Source organism: Python bivittatus, unplaced genomic scaffold (genome assembly GCF_059951505.1).
Source record: "Python bivittatus isolate LINGU-HERP-01145 unplaced genomic scaffold, Pbiv_v1 ctg000220_np1212, whole genome shotgun sequence".
NCBI classification, from domain to species: domain Eukaryota; kingdom Metazoa; phylum Chordata; class Lepidosauria; order Squamata; family Pythonidae; genus Python; species Python bivittatus.
In genome coordinates this window covers 31,238,666-31,251,001 of record NW_028277048.1, presented here as the reverse complement: position 1 = coordinate 31,251,001, position 12,336 = coordinate 31,238,666, and the positions used below count along the sequence as shown (strand labels likewise).

General features: G+C 40.3%; 1 protein-coding gene across 1 annotated transcript in view; it reads left to right on the top strand.

Moving 5' to 3' along the window:
* ERN1 (endoplasmic reticulum to nucleus signaling 1) overlaps positions 1-12,336 on the top strand; it is a 70,613-nt gene that overhangs the window by 42,033 nt on the left and 16,244 nt on the right. Inside the window, exons 4-11 of the mRNA XM_088138261.1 lie at positions 1,428-1,506; positions 6,225-6,297; positions 6,851-6,973; positions 7,688-7,789; positions 7,880-8,141; positions 9,400-9,478; positions 9,950-10,106; positions 11,099-11,217. Of these exons, the coding sequence (XP_087994387.1) occupies positions 1,428-1,506; positions 6,225-6,297; positions 6,851-6,973; positions 7,688-7,789; positions 7,880-8,141; positions 9,400-9,478; positions 9,950-10,106; positions 11,099-11,217 (994 nt within the window). The remainder of the gene's footprint in view (positions 1-1,427; positions 1,507-6,224; positions 6,298-6,850; positions 6,974-7,687; positions 7,790-7,879; positions 8,142-9,399; positions 9,479-9,949; positions 10,107-11,098; positions 11,218-12,336) is intronic.

Genomic DNA, 12,336 nt, shown 5'->3' with positions numbered 1-12,336 from the left:
TAGTTCAATCCTATTAATCATTAATCCCAGCCAATCTGGCACAAGAAGTGCCAATTGGTAGTCACAGATCCCAACCTGGTAGTGTGGGGAACTCACATCCCAAACAAGTCGGTGTATCCCATCAAAAGCCACCTAGATATACCTTGCTTCCTCCAAGGTACACACGTCCTCTTATTTCCAGGGATTCACTCACTCTTTCCTTTCATGGGACCTCTCATTGGTTCTCAAAACTTTAATCTCTGTTCCTTTCAAATCTGTCAGTCAAATTCCCATTAACATCTTTGCCTGGAAGACAGCAGCTATTTGGTAGGCCCAACTTTAGCCAGAAAGCTGGGAGAATTAGGAGCTGTCTTAATAAGAAGAAATCTATATATTTCCCTCAAGACCCTGTGGGACTAAGACCTTCCTTCACGCCCAAAGTCAGTGCTAAATTCCATCAAGCGCAAGAGATCGTGCTCCCGTTTCGGCCTGGCCCTTCTCTCCTATGAACCTGACACAAGCTAGAATATACCTCAAGTGTACTCTAAAGGATGGAACTTGCTTGTCTCCTAGGAAACAGGAAAGCTGGGGAGAGAAGTTCCATGATCCACCACCAACAGAAGGATTAGAGAATACTGTGTTCTCGTGCAGGGGTTTTCAACCTTGGCAACTTTAAGATGTGTGGACTGCAACTCCCAGAATTCCCTAGCCAGCATGCTGTGTATTGCATGTGCAATGCACATAAAAAGGGCCAGGGCTTTGTGTGGTTGTGGCTGCCATCTTGACTTTTTTGACACCCTCTGAGTACCCCAGTAGTTTCCTATGGTGTCTGAGCCAGAAGCTTGTGGCTTAAATGACTTAGGAAAATCAAAATGTCAACCCAAGATTAAGTTAAAATATGTACTGAAAGGCACTTATTTTAATACGTGCTTAACATGTTGAAGTTCGTTTTACAAATCACAGCTTTATTCTTGACTGTGAAGAGCAGTTCAGTATGCTATTTGCTTCAAAGGGGACATCCTGGTTTGTAAGCTGACGAATGTATTACTCTTTGGCAGGAGCAGGGACAGTAACTCTGGTTACACGCCAAGTGTCTGCTTGGGCTTGTAATTCAGCAACGTCTGCCCAACCTGTTCCCTGCTTTACCAGAACAGCTAATTAGAAATTTTTACCGAAATAAATCCATCTAATTAATTTTCAAATTGAAATATGACATGTAATTTGAAAGATTACTATGTCAATCCAATGTCAGAGGCTGGTGGCATGCAAAACTGGGGGTTTTAAATTGCTGTGCTTAATTAAAAAGACATATTTCACTTTAAAGGAAAAGAGCACACCTGTTTTGTAATGTAGCCACTCTCACAGGAAAAGGTACATTGGCCACCACTCTGTTGCCTTTTCTCTTCACAAATGCCATGCAATAATTGCTGTTTTCATCGCTGCTTAAGTCCTAGGCCAGCATTTCTGCCGGATCCTAACGATGGAAGTCTCTACACTCTTGGTGGCAAGAATAATGAAGGCTTAACTGTACGTATAGTTTGACCACAAAGGAATGATTTTGTTGTCACTGAATGAGAAACACAGTTTTGCAGATGAACAAAGCATGTTTATCCACTTCGCCTTGCTGCTTAAGGGAGGTCTCTTTTGACAGCCTCTGTAAAATTCTGATTTTATGAGAAATAATACTGGACAAGAAGCATACATACAGTAACTTTCAAGATTTTTTTTCCTAAACAAAAAATGTTGGGTTTTTTTTCTTTCCTATATTATATAAAAGTGAACCCTCACTTGGAGGGTTTGGAGTTATCACACATTTGGAGTTATTTTTTAAGAAAAACTGGGAAGCTGCAAGATTTCTGTAAAATGGTTTATCTCCAAAGATAAACGTTCATTTCTGTCCCTGAGAGAGCTGTTCTACATTCATAAATGTATCTGTTGTGGAAATTTCTGTGTGTCACCTTATAGAAGATTCAGAGGCCTACAGTATGATTATGCAAAAATGTCTTTAAATACTGTAACCCATCTCAATTGCAGATCAACGAGTAGTTGGAAGAAGAGCAAAAAGGGTGCACAAATGTTGGGACAAAATGTCTCCATTGCAGCTTGATTAACCTGGGTTTGTTTACGGCACATGGTGATAGACAATCCCATCTACTGTGGTTTGTAAGCTGTGGCTGCTTTCTTGGAATGGCTTTGCCAAGCCAAAACAAACCACATTGTTTTAGGATTATATGTGATCTAGTTTTCTTATTAGAAGGTTGCAGATGTACTTGTTTGGAAAATAGTTTAAAAATTATCGAAATATGTATGACATTTATGCAACCCAAATAGATCTGGTATTCACAACAGGAAATCCTGAGCATTTTTATTTATTTTTTTTATTTTTTATTTTTTTACTGCTGGGCACATGTATTCTCCCTAGATCCATAGTGGTATCTGTTGTCTTAGTCAGCTAACCAGGTCCACAATACTGAAGTTGTAAATTTTTGTATCTGCACTGAAGTGCCGGTTTTCTCCTGATGAAGTTTTTGCATTTACCAGAATATTGCACAAGTTCGGTAATTGTCTAAGAAGCTTATCTGTTGGTGCCAACTTTAGGTTTCTAATTCCAGGAATGAATACACCCAGGTGGTGATGCCAATGTGTCTGGATTCCCAAGTTCCTGGTTTGGAGGCAGGGAAAACTGAATTCGGAAAGTTCGTTGTTGTCCTGAGGAAAAGGATTTTGGCTTTGTAATAAGTCTCATAAATGGTTTGGCTTATTTTTCAATTACACATGCAATATTGAAAGAGATTAAATGGACTTGGGAGCATCTTCTGATGGGTCAGCCAGGCAGTTGATTATGGTCTCAAGGAGATCAGCAAGCAAACATAAGAAAAATCCAACCTATTCCAAGAGAAGTTATGTGTCTGGGGTAGCTGCCTCAGTTCCAGTATTAATGTCAGAGCGCAGTGCCTCTGTCATTGTTTTCAAAGTACATAAAGTGTTAAACAGGGCTGATGTGATCATCTGAAAGATTTCTGTTGCTTAGTTACTTAAGAACAGCAGCTTTGTGATGAAATAGAGATTAAATTTGGCTTCCTATCAGGTTTTTTTTTTTTTCCTCCTGAAGCTGTTATGGCTTCCTCTTATAATTTTGAAAAAACTGTATTTCCTCCCAAATGCCTCTAAAGGCACAGTGGTAACAACGTTTTCTTTAAGTTGGAGGAAAGTGCAATCTCTTTGCATCTGAAATAAAAGAAAATAGCTGATGGGAAAAACCTTTCTCTGGGAATTTTGAGTGGGAATTGCAAAACATCTGAAAAGCAGCAAGTTGGGGAAGGCTGAAATAGGCAGCACGAAGTGAAGAAATAGTTTTTCATATATCTATCTAAAGTCAAACCTTTTCTCCGTTTTCTGGGTAGGTGACAACCGCTTCTAAACACTGTTTTGTTAGCACCTGCAGCCCTTGGAGTGTCAAAAAGGCATCGCTTTAGATCTTTGAAGCACACTGAGGTCCTGAAGGTGGCAATTATGCTAGACTTTTCATCTTCCCACAAGAAAGTAAAAATCACAGCGTGTTTAGAAATAATTCTAAAATACACCTTACTCAAGTGGTTTGGTATGCTCGCACCAATTTCTTTGGAAGATTCAGATCTGTTTCGTAGCATATTTCACCTCAGCACAGGAAATATTTATTTTCCTGCCCACAGACCTAAAATATGAAACGTGAAGTACTTTTTGTGATCTTGAACTTTTTGACTGTGCCTTTTTATTTTTTTATTTTTTCAATCTTTCTCCATATACACGGGGAGTCAAAATTGCTATTTTTGGAAGTTAAGCTCTTCCCACAAAGTTACACTTTTGACTGAGGTATGGATCATTTTCACTGCAGTTCCTTATAAACTAGACGGCACCCTTGCTGCGCTGAAGCTCTTGAAATCACACCCCATGTTTCATCTCATCATTTTTACTGAATTGCTTTCTCCTTGCAATCCCTTTAGTAACAAAATTCTCGGGCACTTGTATTTCAGTCAGAGAATAAATAATTCATCAATTTCCTTAAATGTTGCAATATTTTGTTTTGTGGCCTGAATAATCTGGCAAAGGTTAATGAGCTAAGAGAGCCAGTTTGGTGTAGTGCTTAAGCCAGGCTAGAAAACGGAAAGCCATGAGTTCTAGTCCCGCCTGAGGCATGAAAGCCAGCTGGGTGACCTTGGGCCAGTCACCCTCTCTCAGCCCTAGGAAAAAGAAGGCAAGGGCAAACCACTTCCAAAATCTTGCCAAGAAAACTTCACAAACCTGTCATTGTAGTCACCAGGAGTCAATATTGACTTGAAGGCACCCAAAAAAAAAAAAAAAGAGCTAAGGGCAGAATATGTGTCATCTTATTGCTCTGTAGTATTGTCTGCCAATTGCTATTATGTTGGTCACTCAGGGACCATAATAATGGTGATCTATCTATCTTGACTGTATTGCACATAAAAGCACAATATGTGAACTATGTAGAGAACTTTCTCTAGCCGTGTGTTCTCCAGATGTGTTGGGATTGCAAATCCTAGAATTGCCAGATGGCATAGCAGCTGGCAAAGGCTCTGCAATCAGAGGGTAGCATGGGTGTGAGACTATGGTTACAAATATACCAAAGTGCCTCTGTTTTTATCTCTAAAATGTTAAAGTTGTACATTGCTTTTTTCCTATACCATATTAAAATCCTACATTAAGTTACTTTACTCCTGTCATGACCAACCTGCTTGACTTTAGATACCACATCTTTATAGTGGTATATATGATGCGTAAGTTGTGGTTTTGTGATACAAAGGCTGTGAGGATAAGATATGTGTTGCTTGTGCAAACAGGTATCCAGTGTGTAAATGTCACATAAACTAGATGAGGATACTGTGTGTTCTTCCAAATGATTTGGGTTTGACCTTCTGTACTGGGTTTTGGTAGCAGGATAGTCAGTGCTGAAAGTGTGCCCTTTGGCTTTCGCTTCTCAACACTGGAGGTATCTCATTTCTGGAGGTACCCAGAGTAGGAGCATTGGATACCGATTGGGAAGATCAAGGTTGAAATCCAAGATGGGGCATTCAGCCCATCAAGTGATCTTGGGCTGGTCCTTGGTTCTTAGCTTTACAAGGTTATTGTGAGCGTAAAATACAGAGGTCTGTATATGCTACCCTGAACTCCTTTGAGGAAGTACAGGACTAGATAAATAACTACATTTAAAAGATAGGTTACTTTTGTATTGTCGAAGGCTTTCACGGCCGGCATACGATGGCTGGTGTGGGTCTTCCGGGCTGTGTGGCCGTGGTCTTGAAGTCTTGTTTCCTAACGTTTCGCCAGCGCCTGTGACCGGCATCTTCAGAGGGCAGGAGCACAGACAGGAGCAGTTCTCTGTGTGCCCAGGGTGAAGTGACCCTTCTGTGGGTATTTATATCCCCCCCCCAGATCTCTATAAATACCCACAGAAGGGTCACTTCACCCTGGGCACAGAGAGAACTGCTCCTGTCTGTGCTCCTGCACTCTGAAGATGCCGGTCACAGGTGCTGGCGAAACGTTAGGAAACAAGACTTCAAGACCACGGCCACACAGCCCGGAAGACCCACACCAGCCATAGGTTACTTTTCTTTTTAGGTAAATAATTTAGAAGACAGGGGTTGGTTTTTTTGTTGGGGGGTTGGCTTATGATGTATTTATATTTTGCTGTCCATGCTGGTGTCTTCCATTTTAGTCTCTTCTGTGTTCATACATCTTGGAGTGTTTGGGGCAAATAGATCTATCACCTTCCTTCACTCTTAAAAGAAGTCTTGCATCACAGAGCAGTAGCACCTGCTGCTTCTTCCTGTACTTGCTTCTCAGTTTAGAAATTTAAGATGCTCCCTGTTGAATGTGAACAGAGTTACAGTCAATAATAAAAGAAGGGAGATGATACAGTATTTTTAGCAAGAAGGATTGCAAGAGTAGATAGGCCAAAGGGTAAGACTGACCGATAGCGTTTCCCTGAGAAAGTTGTGGTGACCAAAAAATCAATACCACAGGGTTACTGCTGATACAAATCTTTGTCATTCTGTATGACGCAAGGCAAATGCAGATTGCAGATATTGGTAATTGGTATTGACGTACATGGAACTACTAGAATCTGACAATCCCCCTAAATAACAACATGCTTAGAAATAAGATTCACCAATTGTTTTTAATCTTGCAGTCCTCACCAAATGCTTAATATGAAGCGAAGATGGCTAATATGAATACTTCTTTTCTAGAAACTGCCATTCACCATCCCTGAGCTCGTCCAGGCGTCCCCTTGCCGTAGTTCAGATGGAATTCTGTACATGGGTAATGTTCCATTTGCTTCTGAAGAGTAACTTGCATTTATTTTACAGTGTTTCCATGTAAGTATAAAACATGGTTATATGCACCTCCAGAATACTTGCATGGAAATTTCTTTCCATTTGGGGCCCTTGGATGTTTTCTCAGATTTAAATCTAGGCTTTAATCCCTTATGCAACAAGCTTAAGTGCAAAAGACTGCTTTGTCATTTTTATGCACTGAAGTTAATTTAAAAAACCTTTATACACTGAGTACAATGTTATGTTTGACAGACTACTGAGAACTGTCTCCATACTATAGTTATGTAGGGTTGTTTGTTCTTTGCTTATTTGGCTTTTGGCTTTTTGTTTGTTTTTGGATTAACTGAATTTTACTTAATCTTCAGCAGTTAACTCAGTGGCTGGATTTTTGCCAAGGCTGTGAGCTTCTGTTCTTTTATGTTCATAGAAGACCCAGATGATAAAGCATGCATTTTTAGTTGCTAGTAGGTAGGGAACTGATTCTGAAAATACTACTTCCCTCCAAATTTAATTATACATGTGCTGATATTTGTTATTAGGGAAGAAGCAGGACAGCTGGTACGTGGTAGACCTCACAACAGGAGAAAAACAGCAGACTTTAACCTCTTCATTTGCCGAAAGCTTGTGCCCATCTACCTCACTGCTGTATCTTGGCCGAACAGGTAAGATGGTTTTGAAAGCCAAGCCATTTGAAAGGGGGATGCTTATACTGATGGCTTTTATTTAGGCTGCAATCATGTAGTCCCTAGGAGGGCATTCTTGCCCCACAGCCACTGAGATGACTTTCTGTCAATGTTGGAAGCGCTAAAACAAGGCTTGCCATCCTGTGGGACTCAGAGGCTTCTCCAGATAGATAATCCACGCCAGCTCCAGAGTTAGCTAGGAGTGTTCCCTTCATTTAGTTCCAATGCGTGTGTGTATGTACATGCGTGGTGTCTTAGATCACCTGTGGAGGAAAAGGGAACAGTCTTTCCTCAGTTCTGCTCACCACTGGAGTATTTCAGGCTCATAGGTAGGGTTGCTTTCTGAAACTATAAAGATGAAACCCTTACACCAACAGAAATGTTTAGCCTCCCACTCACAGTGAGGTAGTGCCACTTGCTGACATTCAGTGAAGTGTTCTGAGGATTTGTCTGATGAGAAAACTGCTTAGCAGTCCCTGATTTCATAAAGACCGTAAGAGTTCTGCTGGATTAGACTCAACGCTTGTGTGATTCCTCTTTTTCCTGCAATGGCCAACCAGATGTTGGTGAGAAGCTCCCAGAATTCCACTGTGTGCTCTTGCTCTGTGCAAGAGAGAGCCATCATGACTAGAAACCATTGTTATTCTTCTCCTTCCCAAAATTCAAATCAAAGTGTTGCTTTCCTTTCAACAGAGTATACCATCACAATGTACGATACCAAGAGTAAGGAACTCCGCTGGAATGCCACTTACTTCAACTACGCAGCCACATTGCCTGATGAAGACGTTCAATATAGTAAGAATATTACTCCTACTTGCAGGCTGAAGTAATGCTTCTTTGGTCTAATTATGAATATGTGACGGTTTTGATCTGTGCCCATTCCAGAAATGTCCCACTTTGCATCTAATGGAGATGGACTAGTGGTAACTGTGGACAGCGAGTCAGGGGATGTCTTGTGGATCCAGAATTATGGCTCCCCTGTTGTGGCTTTTTACATCTGGCAGCGGGAAGGCTTATGGAAAGTGATGCACACCAACGTGGGAGTTGAAACCCTACGCTACTTGACGTTCATGTCTGGTGAAGTTGGGCGCATCACTAAATGGAAATACCCATTTCCCAAAGAAACAGAGGCCAAAAGCAAACTGATGTGAGTGTAAGAGGATTTTTCCCCAATCATATGCTATTTGGTTATTTGTCAAAATTGTATTTAGTATATCAAGTCAGCTCAGTCATTCTCTTGCAGGGAAAGAATGTGGGATTCAAATACAGTCTCCCATTACTTGCAAGCAGCCTGTTTCATTTTAGTTTATGGGTAATGGATGAAGAGCACCATGCATGAAAAAGAATTCAGATGTCATAGACTCCAGATAACTCTTCTATTCCCATTATTAACACTTGCTCACGAGTGTAACACAACAGATAACTGTAACCTTCACCCCACCACAAAAGCAAAAAGAAGCTTTTGCACAGGTGCTGCAAAGGATGCAAATAGAAATCCAAGATTTGATTTCTATTGCAGGAATACCTCCTATGCACTTTTAATAAAATCTACAGATGTAGATGAATGACAGATGTGGCAGAAGTTCAGCCAAAGGGTTAGGTGGGGGCTGTGTTGCCTGAGGCCTGCGAATGCCTCTGCGAATGAGGACATAGTTTGAGGGTAGCCATTAATTATCATGGCTGCATGCATAGTTCACTGTATCAGTGGTCCTAATGCAGTGAGCCACATGTATAATTGCGTGTGCGGGTGTGTATATCATGCAGGCACTGGTGCAAGGAAAAACCGGGCTGTGCCAATAGTTAATCCATACTAAGAAAAAATGTTACTGCCCTCTTGCAGCACTTTAGAAAAGTTTCTAGTAATTTCTGTGTAGAGGTGATACTGCCAGGAGTTACCCAGAAACAGGAAAAAACATTTTTAAAGCCTTCCTGTTCTTTCTGATCTGTCCTTTCTTGTTAATGCATGTTGTCCTAGTCAGCATAAGTCTGTTGATAAATATATTTATAGATGATATATAACTCTGAAAATAGAGGCAGAAGGAAAAGAGAGTGTGTGTATTGTTCAAGTCTGCATTAAGGACCTGGTAGGTCCTTGGCACACTGATCTCTGTAGAGCCTTTCTGCAATAAATAAGCTGGATGCTTGGGGTTATCAAGGTATTCCCTGTAACTACATTCTTAATAAGTCACAGGGAATTTGTTTTGTCTGAGAGCACATGGCAATATTTCCAGTTCAAGCATCATTTCTTTTTATTTCAAGTGTAATTGCAAGGAACAAGTTTACTTCATTGTTTCCCTATTTTCAGTATCTTTCTTAACTTAGAACATTTGTATAAGCCTTAGGCACTGTACATACAGGCATGGCATTGTTAATGTTCTTCCTGATTCTCAGTGTTCTTCCTCTAGGCCCACGCTTTATGTAGGGAAATACTCTACTGGCTTATACGCTTCGCCATCTATGGTACATGAAGGAGTGGCTATTATGGTAAGTGTGCAGAGCCAATGTAACCCAGAAATCAGATCTCCTGCTCCTTTGCCTATTTCTCCACAATTTGGATTTGTATCCAATATATTTAATGAATTCTGATTACCTCCCTTTATTTGGTTTAATTAAAGAAAAAATACTTGGACTGCTTAAATCTAACATAAGCTACCTGGTGGCCCCACATGTTCTGGACCTCATGTTCAGGAACCTCTGCCAGTATGACCGATGACAATGGATTGTGTGAATTACGGTTCCAAACTTCTGAAGAGCACTAGGCTACCTGTCTCCAAACTGAATAACAAAAATGGGAAAGCTATATGAATTCTATAGAGCAATGTATAAATGTCTAATGTTTAAATCCTGAAAACATTTATTTTGTTTTACATTTGTAAAGCATTAAATGTTCCGTTGCTGTATCTAAAGAATAATAATTCCACATTTTTGCTCTTCTTCCTCTCTCTCTTTCTCCAGCCTCGGGGAAGCCCCATTCCATTGATAGAAGGCCCCAAAACACAGGGTGTCACCATTGAAGAATGTGTGATCACCCCAAGTACTGATCTAAGGTTTCAGCCTGGATTTAAATCAAAGAAAGGACTCCATTATCTGAGGAACCATTGGCTTTTAATAGGTATCTGGAAGGCTTTTTCTGCATTGCACTGCCCTCTGGTGAACAAACTGCAAAGTTAAAATAAGTGTTCCATTCTTGCACCATATTGTTCAAGTAACCCAACTACTTGACCATTTTTATGGATTTTTAATAAACAAGAGAAGGGAAAATAGTGAAATTCTCTTTTCTATGAATATGCTAACAATAATGCGCTTAAAAAACAGTTTTGTAGAAGCCAGTTAATTGCTTCCACATTATAACTTGTTTAATTTAAAGTTTTAAAGACAGTTCTCTGTACTTCTGGCTTTTGCAAAATATGTCTCAGGGAGGGGAACTTGGAAGGAAAAAATAATTTTAAGAATAGTAAGATCATGACTTGCTGAGATCATACGCTATCAGTAAGTTGAAATCCAGAACTGAAGCTTTAATGAACTAGCAATGTGATTCTCTTCAAATCCTGGGTATTAATTTAAAGGATACAATATGCAAGTATTTCCCTTTACAGCAGAATTCAGAACCACAACACATCATGATTGCATTCTCTTTTAAGTGAGATTGGGTAAGCTCTTAGAGCTGGAGTAAAGATCTTTTGGCTCTGGATATTTGCTGAACTACAACTCCCAGCATTGTCAGCCAGCCTGGCTAATGGGGAGGGATGCTGGGAAGGGCTATCTACTAACATCTGGAGGGGTACAGATTCTAGTCTTAGTAGGCAACCCTATGAGTGACTGCTAGTCAGTCACAACCAGCCTTGGGGACAAGTAACAGGGAAGGGCTAATGTTGGCTTCCTGTCTTGTTAGCAATATTCCAAGAAGTTGGTTACTATTGGAAATGGAATTCTGAGCTAAATTAACCTTTGGTCTTATCTAACTGGAACCATTCCTTGTTTTCTTATATTCTTGAACATGCTGCCAAATTTCCAAGCCATTCAAATGGAAGTATGCCATGTGAAACTGTTTCTTGGACATTTTTTTTCCTTTGAGAATAATGGAAACCATATTCCTATTTTAAGGGCATCATGAGACACCATTATCAGCCCCAACCAGGATCCTAGAGAAATTTCCAAGCAATTTGCCAAAGCGTCAGGAAAACGTGATCCCAGCAGATTCAGACAAGACTGTTTTTGAAGAGGTTTGTTTGGTTTTTAAAAGGGTTTGTTAACAAATTTACCAGACATGTGAATATTCCACTTGTGTAAAATAAATGTACGTGTGTGGGAGGAACTGATATGTAGTCAGCGTATTAAAGATCTTAGATGCGCTTTATTGCAGATTACAGGCTGAGGTCTTTTAACAGCCTCTCTTCAATAGATTGAACCAACAAACGTCGTCAGTACATTTTCCCAATCGTGAATATATTGTTTGCGTCTTATTCAGCTGCTTATACAATGGGGCAAAAGAGTATTTAGTCAGCCACCAACTAAGCCAACTAAGTCAGCCACCAAGTATTTAGTCAGCCACCAGATTTTAGATAGTTTTGTGGAATTCTGGAGATATTGATACTCATTTTATATTTCTGTTTATCTTTATTTTGCATGTAAGCCAATTTGAAAAGGCTGTATGGCCCTTAAGGATGATATACAGTGGGGCAAAAAAGTATTTAGTCAGCCACCAATTGTGCAAGTTCTCCGACTTAAAAAGATGAGAGAGGCCTGTAATTTTCATCATAGATATACCTCAACTATGAGAGACAAAATGGGGGGAAAAAATCCAGAAAATCACATTGTCTGATTTTTAAAGAATTTATTTGCAAATCATGGTGGAAAATAAGTATTTGGTCAATATCAAAAGTTCACCTCAATACTTTGTTATATATCCTTTGTTGGCAATGACAGAGGTCAAACGTTTTCTGTAAGTCTTCACAAGGTTGTCACACACTGTTGCTGGTATTTTGGCCCATTCCTCCATGCAGATCTCCTCTAGAGCAGTGATGTTTTGGGGCTGTCGCTGGGCAACACGGACTTTCAACTCCCTCCAAAGGGGTTCTTTTCCATGGGGTTGAGATCTGGAGACCGGCTAGGCCACTCCAGGACCTTGAAATGCTTCTTACGAAGCCACTCCTTCGTTGCCCGGGCGGTGTGTTTGGGATCATTGTCATGCTGAAAGACCCAGCCACATTTCATCTTCAGTGCTCTTGCTGATGGAAGGAGGTGTTCACTCAAAATCTCACGATACATGGCCCCATTCATTCTTTCCTTTACACGGATCAGTCGTCCTGGTCCCTTTGCAGAAAAACAGCCCCAAAGCATGA